The 11607-nt window shown below is 51.7% G+C and overlaps 1 protein-coding gene across 1 annotated transcript in view; it reads left to right on the top strand.

Annotated features, from left to right (window-relative positions):
• Window positions 1–1231: 1231 nt before the first annotated feature.
• CCND2 (cyclin D2) overlaps window positions 1232–11607 on the top strand; it is a 28192-nt gene continuing 17816 nt past the window's right edge. The window contains exons 1-3 of the mRNA XM_066319683.1: window positions 1232–2318; window positions 3764–3979; window positions 6504–6663. Of these exons, the coding sequence (XP_066175780.1) occupies window positions 2124–2318; window positions 3764–3979; window positions 6504–6663 (571 nt within the window). The 5' untranslated portion in view covers window positions 1232–2123. The remainder of the gene's footprint in view (window positions 2319–3763; window positions 3980–6503; window positions 6664–11607) is intronic.

Below are 11607 nucleotides of genomic sequence, written 5' to 3'. Positions count from 1 at the left end.
CTTCCCCGCCGTGCCCCAGACATCACCCCACTTCGGAAAGTCGCTGCCGGACAATCGGGACACCCGTTGTCCCCCCCCCGAAACCCACATAAATCACAATCGCTGCATTGTAGGGCTACAAAGCCAGACGGGAGCGCTTATGAATTTAAGTTTGGAAAAGGAAAACGTGCGCTGACACAACACCCTCCCTGTTCGCAGGAGCAGCCAGGAAGGGGAAATGAACGGTGGAAGTTAAAGAGCCTTTCATTGCGGAGCGCGCCGCAGCGGGTCCCGCTGGCCGCCCTCGCCGTGCACCGATGGGTGCCCCCTTCTCGCCGCCCCTCAAACGCCAGCCTTGCCGGGCACGGCTCCGCCTGGTCCCGGTAACCCGCGGCTCGGCGCCGGGGCCACACACGATGTCCGGCAGCTCCCCGCGTCTCGGCTGCGCCCGGAGGCTGCGCGCTCCGCGGACGGGACGAGGGGTGCGCGGGGATGAGTTTGTGGGGAAACGCTGCTCTCGGCCGTCCCCCGCTACCGGGGATGGGGGCGGGCGACACTCCCACTGGCTTTCTGCTGCCCAAGTAGCCCTTTGCTCCGACGGGCGGGTTGTTCTTTGCGGGGCAGTATCCCAGCCAGCTTTTCCCGGGGCAGCCTGGCTGCAGGACTCCGGCGAGAGTCGGCAAGGCTGTTCCCACCCCTCCCATCCGCTCTGATGCAGAAGGGCGAGCGCTGGCGTGGGAGGGGCCGCCGGTGCCCGGTGGTGGGCAACGACGGCCGCTCGCCCGCCTTGCCCCCGGTGCCGGCAGGGCCCGTGCGGCTGCCGGGACCGGCGGTGCCCTCAGGCTGAGCGGGCATCCCTCTCGCCACATCCCTCCGCGGTTACTCTCGATGCCCGGGCACCATGCGCCCTTAAAATATAATCTGCCCGGTAACAATCAGCGCGCAGCGGCGAGAGCCCCAGAGCTATTGGCTATGCAAATAGCGGGAGGGGAAGCGGCGCCCCAAAGTCCCCGCTCGCACTTTTAAGGCGGTATTTCCGTGCCCGCCGCCCCCGGCCCACCCTCCGCGCCGGCCGCGGCCGGGGGGCTGAGGGGCGGCCGCTGCGGGGATCCCGCGCCCGCCCCGGGAGCGCCTTCCCCTTCGGGAGTCTCCGCTCTGCCGCAGCCTGCAGACTTCGAAAAGTTGTCACATTTTGCAGGCGGGGAGCGACTGCTAGGGAAGTGCGAGCATGGTGGAAGTCACCGTGTGTGGGACATAACTCCTCTCACCTCCCCCCTCCTCCCCAGCCAACCTTTCTCCCTCCTCCCTCCCTCCCTCCTCCGCCGCGTTTCCTAGAAAGTTGTAGCATTGTGGCCATGCAGCGCTAAGACGGTTCGCCTGCTCGAAACACGAATGTGTGCCGGAGGAAGTAGCGTGGTGGTTGTGAGATTTCACCCCGAAGACGCCGCGGAACCCCCACCCCTCATGGGTTTTTTTGGGGGAGGGTTGCTGTTAGCGGGGAGCTCTGTCCCCCTCCGGCTGCAGGTTTAAGGGGGTGCCGGAGCAGGGAGAGCGAGACATGGACCTGGCACCCTGCTATGCCCCCATCGTCTAGGTGGGTACCGAGGGGAGCCCACAGCTCCCTGCAATAAGAAAAGGAGAGGGAAATTGATCGGGACGGGCTCCCTCAGAAGGCAAGTGTGGAGCGGTTTTAATTTGGTTGCTGGAAGGAAGCAAAAGAGAAGCTGTCATTTGTGTCTGTGTGTCCCTATACGAGGGCCTCCTGGTTCCTTGTTAGCTTATAGAGAGAGGGAAAAAAAAAAAAAAAAGCGTTTGATGTTACGTCTGACCAGCTGCTGTTCTCCATAATAACAAGAGAGAACTGCCTGCCCTGGCGAGTTGCGTCACTTCGCTTCAACTTTAGGCTAGAAATCAAGAGAGGGAGAGACAAGTTTCAAGAGAGGCAGGAGCGAGCTGGAAAGCCCTGCCGTCTTCCTCCCACCCACCTACCCCTCCTCCTTTACCCCTCTCCTTTCCCCACCCCCTTCCCCCCCTCCAAAAAGGAAAAAAAAAAAAAAAAAGAAAAAAAAGAAAAAAAAAAAAGAAAAAAAAAAAAAAAGGAAAAACCTTTCCCATCAGAGAAAGAGGGAGACCTCTTTGGAAACATGGAGCTGCTGTGCTGCGAGGTGGATCCCATGAGGAGAGCTCTGCCTGACCCGAACTTGCTCTACGATGACCGCGTTTTGCACAACTTACTAACCATAGAGGAAAGGTATCTGCCCCAATGCTCCTACTTCAAGTGCGTCCAGAAGGACATCCAGCCCTTCATGAGGAGGATGGTGGCCACTTGGATGCTGGAGGTTCGTATACCCCGGCCCCTCGGAGCGGGGGGAGGCAGAGCGGCGGCGGGCAGCACCCCGGCCCCTCTCCCCCTGCAGCCCCTCGCTCTTCTGATCACCGGGTGGCTCCTTCTTGTCGATCCCCCGTCCTCCTTGTTCCCCTCCGGAGCTCAGCCGGTGCGGGAAGGGGACACCGGCAGCCCGCGGGGGAAGTCGCCCCTTCCGGGGGGCTCCGGGAGCGGGGTGCAGGAGAGGAAGCGCGGCGTGCTGGGGTGGGGGGGAGAGTTGGAAAAGTCATTTGCAATTAAAAGCAAAGAAAATCCGCCTCCGGGAGCGCTTGTGATTGAGGCATTCCTGGGAAAAGGAAGCAGCGCCCGGAGCGGGGCGAGGGTCCGGGGGTGCCCCGTGTGCCTCGCGTTCTGCCCGGCGAGGGTTCTGTGCCCACGTATGCAGTGGGGAGGACGTGCCTTTTTCTCGCCATGTTGCGCTGCATGCGGACTCTGCAGAGCCGAGCCCGGCTGCCCCCGCTCCTTTCCGGGGGGTCGAGAGTGCCCCCCGCCCCCGCGGAACGGGAGCCCCGGTGTGTCGGGGCCGTGGGGCGGGCGCTGAACCCCCTGTTCGCCCCGAGGCTTCAGGCGCAGCGGTAGCGGGCCCGGAGCCCCGCGGGCTCGCCTGCCTCGCGCTGGCCCCACCAGCCATCCTTTGCCCCTTCGGATCTCCTTTGGGGGGGACCTTTCCCGAGCCAAACCCCGTGGGTTGGAAAGCCCAGACTCCCCGCTTGATTTTCATGTGCGAATTGTGCTTTTTCTCCGCCGCTCCGATTTTTGGTAAATTTTTAAAGTAATTTTGCTGCTCGCTGCCTGCTAAAAAGATCCAGGCGACTCGGGCTCTCTCTCCACCCCACCTCGCCCTCGCTATGTCTGTCTCCCGTCCTTCCCCCCCAGCGCGAGATTGGGGGCGCAGGGCTGGGGGACACCCGGCGGGGGAATTTTTACAATTGTCGGAAACGATAGGGGATCGTCCCGGGATGCCACCAGCCCCAAAACCGGGACCGCCGGGGAAGTTTTGATATTTTTTATCGATTTTTTGAAAATATGACGAAATAAAAAAGAAAAATTGGGTCGCAAAAAAAAAAAAAAAAAAAAAGTCTGAGGCTGCTCGCTTGCTGCTGGATGGGGCTTTTCGGCTCTCCCACACAGTGTCTTGAATTCATTTCTTACTGAATGAACTAAAGGAATGTGAAAGCCGATTGACAGCCTTCCCAGCCTCTCCACAGATCTCCCCCTCCCCCAAAATTTAGCTCCCCGGGAAACAAAAATAGCAGGAGCAAAAGCAAGGGAAGTAGTGGTCTGTTTGGTGGGTTCACTGATTTATTCATTTTTTCCTTCTTGTCTCTTTCTCACTTCCCCACCCCCGTTTGTCCCCCGACTGCCCCATCATTCCTTCCCCACGCTCGTCACTTGCAGGTCTGCGAGGAGCAGAAGTGCGAAGAAGAAGTTTTCCCTCTGGCCATGAATTACTTGGACAGATTCTTAGCTGTGGTGCCCACTCGGAAGTGCCATCTGCAGCTGCTGGGGGCGGTGTGCATGTTCCTGGCCTCCAAGCTGAAAGAGACAATCCCCCTCACAGCCGAGAAGCTGTGCATATACACGGACAATTCCATCAAACCCCAAGAGCTGCTGGTAAGCAGCCCCATTCCTCCCTCCTCTCCGGCACAGCACCTTTCTCTGGCTGTCAGACCACCCAGCACTTCGCCACCCAACCCCTGCCTTTTAGAAAAAAAAAACCCCACGCTTTTCCCGCGTTTCTGAACGGCCAGAAAATCTCGGGGTTCCACGCTGAGGGCGGGGGACACCCGCGGGAACATCCCCGTCCTCCGAAACTCCTGGCAGTGCCATGCGGCGCTCCGGCCGCCACCCGCCTCGTGCGGGGGCACGGCGCTGCCGGGGGTTCCGGGGCTGGCGGTGCCGGGGGTGGGCCCGACCCCGCCGTGTCCCCGCCGTGTCCCCGCCGTGTCCCCACTGTCCCCACGGGGGACCTCGCCGGGCGCACGTGCGCGGGCGGGCGGCGCGCCGGCGCCACCTGGCGGCAGACACGCGGCGGTGCGGAGCCGGGGCCCGGCCGGGGGGCCCGGGATGCTCCAGGGAGGCCCGGGATGCTCCAGGGAGGCCCGGGATGCTCGGCCGTGCCCGAGAGGCAACGGCACCAGCTGATGCCCAGGGAGGTCCACCTGAACACGAGGAAGAGTTTCTTCATTGTGCAATGACTGAGCACTGAACAGATTGTCCAGAGAGGGTGTGGAGTCTCCTCACTGGGGATATTCCAGAATTGTCTGCTCCTAGTCTTATGCCCTGTGCTCTGGGAAACTCCCTGCTGGAGCAGGGAGGCGACACCAGGTACCCCACTGTGGTCCCTTCCAGCCTCACCCATCGTGTGTGGTACAGCTCAGTTAAACCACCCTGTGTCTCCTGCTTCTCTCAGTTCAGACGCAGTGGGAGCAGAAGCAAATTGATAATTACTGAAGGAAATAAGTGACGTATACATGATGATGTGGAGCACTGAACCTGCACCAGGGCCCCTTGGTGACATGGCTGCTAGGTCGGAGACATGGCTATAACCATCTGGGTAGCAAGGAGACTTTTTCCTATGAATCACTGGGAATCCCCCTGGGGAGGGGTTTGGGTTGGTAGCTTGTGCTTCCACAGAGTTAAAGAGCTGTGCCCTTAAAGCCTGCCTGGCTGTGAGGCCCACGAGGTGTCCTGTTGGTGGCACAGATGTGCCATGGTCCTCATGTGCAAATATGCAGAGCGATGTCCCTACCTTCTTGTGCCACGTGGATTTAAACATACGTTTAAAGTGCTTCCTTGTATTTGGTCCTCTGGGTTGACTGTTCTGTCTCAAAACCTGTCACATCAGTAATGCCAGGAAGAGCAGGCCTTAGTTCACAGAATAGCTGTTATGTTCCAGCATTTTACAGGTTTTCTTGAGAAATGAAAAAAAAACCTGTCTGGTTTCTGCAGCCTTTTGCATATATGTGAGATTTTTCAGGCCATGGAGGGCTCTGTCATAATCCAGCAGGAATGTCCGTAGGAAAGTAACTTGCTCTTAAAGTGGGCATCTATTCAGGGAAACGACTGCAGAAATGGCATTGTGGGGTCCATGTTTATGGTTTCTCAGCAACGCTGGTTGATGTCTCCGTGGCTGCAAAATTAAAGGACTTTTTTTTTTTTTTTTTTTTTTTTTTTTCCTTGACTTGCCAGCTCTGTGAGCTCAGCTGGGGCTCCCCACCATGCTGGGCTCCATCAGGCATCATCAGGACTTAGGAATCAGTGTGTGGAATTTAGTTAATAGCTAATAGTTGATGGATGAGACAAATGCGAGTCGGAGGCCTGAGCTTTGCTCACTCTGTGGGGCACTGTTCAGAACTGGGTTTAAATGTTGAAACATGCAAGTCATGCACCCCATGGCTGGATCTGGCAGTTGGGTGCTGTTCGCACATGGAATCCCGTTGTAGGGAATGGCCGGTAGTTACGTACACGCCCAAGTTTTCCTTTGATTGCAGTGCGAGTTTTGGGCGTGCAAAGAATCTGGGAATGGCTCCTACATGATTTACTGGCAAATAATTTACACAGGCTACTTCTTGGCTGTGTTGTGTGTGTTTCCTTTCTGCAGAGCCTGTCTTGGAGTAGTTTAAGAACCATCAGATTTATCTGCAGGACCTTTGGAGTACAGTTTTGGGAGGGAATGCCATCAAGCCAACTTCCCCAGTTTTGAAAAAAAGAATGTATATCTAGGTTATTTTTGTGCATGGCTGTCCCTAGGGCTTTAAATGGCTATAAAGTAAGGACTATAGCCATTTAAAAGAAGTTATTAGGAAAGGACTACAGTGACCTTGGCAATATCTAATTGCAGGCTAAACTTTCTGGGTGGGCATTCAGCACTGGATACGAAAAAAAAAAAATTAAAACCTTGGCAGGAGCTGCCAGGTCTCATTATTTTCAGTAGAGCCTGACATTTCTGGTGTTCAAAAAAAAAAAAAAAGAATATAAAGTCAACAACTTCAAAGCAGTAGAGGCGTATGGAAAAAAGGGTTTGAGCAAACCAAATTTAGCAGTGATAAAGTTATAATAAGAAATAAGCAGAGGTTTTTTGCAGGCTTGCTTATGGCTTTTCTTCTCTTTTGCTCTCCCTGTCCCCCCTCTGCAGGAATGGGAGCTGGTGGTGCTGGGGAAGTTGAAGTGGAACCTTGCAGCCGTCACCCCACATGATTTCATTGAACACATCCTAAGGAAGGTGCCTCTCCCTAAAGACAAGTTGCTTTTGATCCGGAAGCATGCACAGACCTTCATCGCCCTTTGTGCCACAGGTAGGCTCAGCTGCTCTGGCTGCTGCTACTCATAGTGTGGTCAGAAGTGCACATTTGTTCTGGTGCTACTTCATCCCCTCCATCCTTACACGATGTGGGAAAAGGAGCTAAATCCCATGGGACTGTTTGCAAAGGGTGTTGTGAATCAGGCCCCAGAACTGTGCATTGGACAGAATTCTTGCAGTAGTGAGCCACAGTGCAGCTGATGTGTGTGGTGCTTTTGCAGTGAAGTCTAGTAAGGCTGGATTAGACCATCCTGGGTTTTATTTTGCCCATTCACTCCTTCTTTTAGAGGGCCATGGATCATTTGTAAGGACAGCTCAAAATACAGCAGCTGTTATCGCAATTAGCCCAAAATGTATTGAGCTAATGCATTGCATGAATGTGTTTATAAACTTTGCATTACCTGGACTCTGTCCAGATAAAAGGTAAGATTGTGTGTTTTAGCATTTATGTGATACTACCACATTCCTGAAGCACAAGGAATGATAGTTTAAAAGGTACATTTTTTTTCCTAAAAACGTTTGTATTCTTTCCTAGCTTCACCCCAGGAAAGCAGTGAAACTACTGTGTTTCATAGGGAATCATTGCACACCCTTTTTGCCATATGGCTGAACACAGTTTCTGAAGATTTAGATAAGAATAATTGCCTTTGTGGAAGAGAGGCTTTTAAATTTTGAACTGTCTGCAAAATACTGGTTTTTGTTTGTGTGTTATTTTGTTATTTGGGTTTTTCTTTCATCAGTTGCTTTTACAAAGTTAGTGTGCTCTGAATTTTCATCTGGGGGTAACGGTAAGACTATGTTTTAGAAGCTAGACCTGGACTAGATAAACAGCATGCAGTGTTTTCCATAGTCATTATCAAGAAGTGGATGGGTTAGTGTTTGAATTCACCAGTTTGACATACCTAGTCCTTTGTTGTAGGAACTGCTTTGCCTCTGTGTTTGCAGAGAGGAAGGGAACACTGGGTGCAACTTTTGGGTTTGAACACCTGCTTCTTGGTATTTAAGACAATAGTGACTTGACCAATTCTTCCTACCTCAGTTGATCTGTTTTAGAGATTTGTATATGTGTTGTGTTAGGGTAATTAACTTTTTGGTTGCCATGATGCTCAGACTTTCTCTTCTTTTCCCACTGCTGCATGATCCTTTTCAGACCAAAGACCACAGGACTCCATAGAAGTACTGCTCAAATACTGCAGGATCACTCTTGTGATTTATTTGCCTTCTCCCCTTACTCAGGATGCATTCACTGTTCTGCCTTGTGTGATATGAAAAAGATGATCTTTCCCGTGGACATTTCCCTGGATCTTCACACCATCAGCAATCAAACTCCAATACAGCTCCATGTTGCCTTCCAAACAAGACAATCTTCTCACTCTTTCGTTGCTTTCACTTCCTACAGTAGTGTTTTGGTTTGTTTTCTTTCTTATCCAGCACAATGTTTTCTTGAGAGCCCTAGAATTTCATAATGATTTAACCTCTCAGATTCTGGTCTGTAATCCTTATAATCCTTTTCTAAATAACCAAACCATTACAAGACTGTGGGCCGTGAAAGAAGCTCCAAAGTCCATGGCTTCTTTCCCACTCCATGAATTCTTTGGTGGTTAGCTCCATGCTATAGAGGCCCTTCTACTGAGATCCAGAGCAGTGCCCCCTTTCCAGCCCTCAGCCCCGTCATGCAGTTCCCCTATGTGTGTCCCCCATGTGATCTGCCTCTCATGTTATACGTCTCCAATGCATGAAATGAAGTTCTTTGTGTAGAGTATAAAGAGGCAACAAGTCAAAAGTTTCTTCTCTTAAAAGTGAAAGACAAAATTGCTGAGTACAGAGCTTCCCAAAAGTGAGGGCACCGTGGTGCTGGCTGGAGATTTTCTTTTCTTCTCATCCCATTGTCCACAGACCACTGTGTTGTTTTGTGGAGGGCCTACAACACCTTCTCATTTCAAAAGCAGAGATCTTACCAGGCACTCTGTACCACTTTCCCACTTTACCTGTGAACTGCTACGTCAGTTTCCATTGTGGAAATGCTGTTACTACAGAATTTCCCTTTCACTGCCAGTCTTTGAAGAAAAGCCCCTTCTCATCAGACTTCCTTCCAGATCCAGTTGTCATTTCCTTTTCTTGTCCTGTTTGTTGCAGAGCTCTCATCAGCTGCTCTGTTTCTTCTTTCTCCTTTTCCCTCAGAGCTGCTGCTCTCTGCCAGCCTGGGTTAAGCCTGGTGTTTCATTTCCCCATTTGCCTTCTTTCAGCAATAGAACCTCCTCTGACATGTGGCTCCCTCTTTCCTTGCTTCCCATGTGTGTTTATAACCTGGGTTTGACTCTTTGCTATTCCCAGACCTGACCTGGCTAATAGTTCTGGTCTGGAGCACAGCAGTGAATCTCTTTCTACTTCCTGATTCATCTCAGCACAGCTTTCTCTGCTTTCAAGTACTTTTCTTCTTAAAAGTATAATGCAAAATCTGGCATATTCTGAACTTCTCTCCTCTAGCCTTAGTTCTTCTTCACCAACTTCTCCATTTTAATTTCCCAGCAAAAACGTTTTTACCAGAAATTCCCAGGTGCTCTCTGCCTGTGCAGAGCTGGCTTTGATCTCAGTCCTGCAGCACTTAGTGTCAGCAAATGAAGAGGGAAGCAGGCATGAACAATTACTGGGTGTTGTGCTGGATGCATAGGATCACTGTGATACTCATCCCTGTTCTCCTTTCCATCTGAAGGTTCCCCAAAAGGAGGTGATATTCTGTTTTTCTGCACATTCCTTTTAGTCATGTTTGGTCACTTTGGCACTCTCTCTGTTTCTCTGCCTTTATTTTGAGCCCAGTTCCTGAACCAATCTGCTTGGATATAAACCCATGGCCTCTCCCCAGTCCTTGCAGTGATTAATGATTCACATCAGCATGACTGGAACTGGAATGTCTCTCTCGTTGCCCTTGGTCCCATCGGAACATACGGCTGCTGAGCAGAAGCTTGTGCGTCCTCCTGAATAAAGAGTTTTCTCTTTCATTGCTCTGCACTCACAAAGGTTTCAAGAGTCTTCTTCTCCATTAGGAGGGCATGGAAGTGGCATTTTCCTCCAGCTGTCTTGCTCACAGTACAGTAAGAGTGCATAGATGGATGCTATGCCCTGGCATAGCCTGATCTGTCACCATGTCAGTTTTCTCATCCCATTGGTGGCTCCCCATGCAAGCCAAAATCTCCTTCAGCAGGCTTCTGAATTTTTAAGGCACCAAGAGGATGCATTTGGGGCCTTTAAGGGGTGCTTACAGCTTTTCTCTTGTGAGGAGAGACAGAGGGAGCTGAGCGTGGTTAGTCTGGAGAAAACTGAGAGAGGATTTCATTAATGTGTATAAATATCTCAAAGAAGGTGTCAGAGGATGGTGCCAGGTTCTCTTTAGTGATGCCCAGTGACAGGATGAGGAGCAGTGGCCATAAACTGAAACACAAGAAGTCTCACTTCAACATGAAGAAGAATTTCTGTACCCTTAGGGTGGCAGAGCCCTGGAACAGCTGCCTAGGAAGGGTCTGGAGCCTCTGTCTCTGGAGAGATTCCAAACCCACCTGGACACATTCCTGTGTCACCTGCTCCAGGGGACCCTGCTTTGGGAGGGGTGTGGACTGGGTGAACTCCAGAGGTCCCTTCCATCCCTAATGATTCTGGGATTCTTCAGCATGGGAGGTTCCTGTTTAGCTGTGAGCCCAATGGAGATCATCCTTATTTTGCTGGCTGGAATTGTGTTGCTTTTCAACTCTGCTCACACCTCCATCTCTTTACTGCTCTGCACCCTTTGTTCCTCTGTCTCTTTGCCAAGCACTGTGCAGCTTGGAAATGTTCTCTCAGGGGCTGGCCATTTGCCTGTGCTGAGCTCCAAGCTGGGGAATCACTGCTGGAAGGAGTGGGAGAGAGCAGTGGTTACAGAGGTGTGTGCAGAGCCTGCCACGCTGCTGCTGGAAAGAGAACTGTGCATTCACACTTCAGCGTGCTCATCATTTCTTCTTGCAGCCTTTTCAGAGCCACAGATGTACAACTGCTTCCTTGTGTTACACTCTTCTCTCAGAGGCTGTACCTGCCACAGTTTTGGTGCAAGATACCCTTTTTTAATGTGAGAGTCTGCAAGGGAATGGTTTTTGAGGGAGGGCAGCCTGTGCATGACAGACTTTCAGAAAGAGGAGCTGTAATGGAGGCACTAATCTCTGTGAGGAACTTCACAGGATTTTAGTTGAGTGGCAAGCAAAACTTGGAAGCAAAAATCTTTGCAGGCTTGCAGAGATAGAAGGCAGCTTGCACAAAACTCAGTCCTTTGCATGGTCTTTTCTGTGCCAGAGCTGAGTCCTGTGGCAGGTGGGATGTGCCCATGGTGGATCCAGCATCTCAGGGCCTGTGTCAGCGCAGAGGCCGAGAAGGAGCAGGAAAATGTCAGCTTTAAGTCAGTTTCATAAAGTGTGCCAAACCTCTGCCCACTGTTTCTGGGACATTAATCATCTACACTTGAAAGCTGAGGAGGCTTTTTTAACTTCTGGGCCAAATCCTGCATCCTTCTTCATACAGAAGTTCTGTGGAAGTCAATGGGAGTGTTGTCTGAGCAGAGACTCCAAGATGAGGTCTACAGCCCTGGTAGTGATCTACAGGGTGACCACACAGAATGAGGCCTGTTTGCTCCTCAGCATTCCTGCTGGGCAATTCTCTGCATCCCCTTTTCATCCAGTGTAAGTTACCAGAGCCTGGAAGTGTGGTACAAGTTTTATTTGGGACCTGTTCTTTGCTGAGGGTAAGAATGAAGTCTGCAGAGGCTTCATTATTATGTCAATGTCTTAAGAAATGAAATACATGTTACAAAGTGGCAGTGTTTGCAGGAACTTCTTGCATAGCAGAAGAAAGAATAATTTGCACTAATTTATTACTACACAAAAGGAGGCTCTTGCTTGTTCCAGGGAGAGGCAGCTCT

This window comes from Sylvia atricapilla, chromosome 5 (assembly GCF_009819655.1).
Source record: "Sylvia atricapilla isolate bSylAtr1 chromosome 5, bSylAtr1.pri, whole genome shotgun sequence".
NCBI lineage: Eukaryota > Metazoa > Chordata > Aves > Passeriformes > Sylviidae > Sylvia > Sylvia atricapilla.
This window is presented reverse-complemented; position numbering and strand designations above follow the sequence as displayed.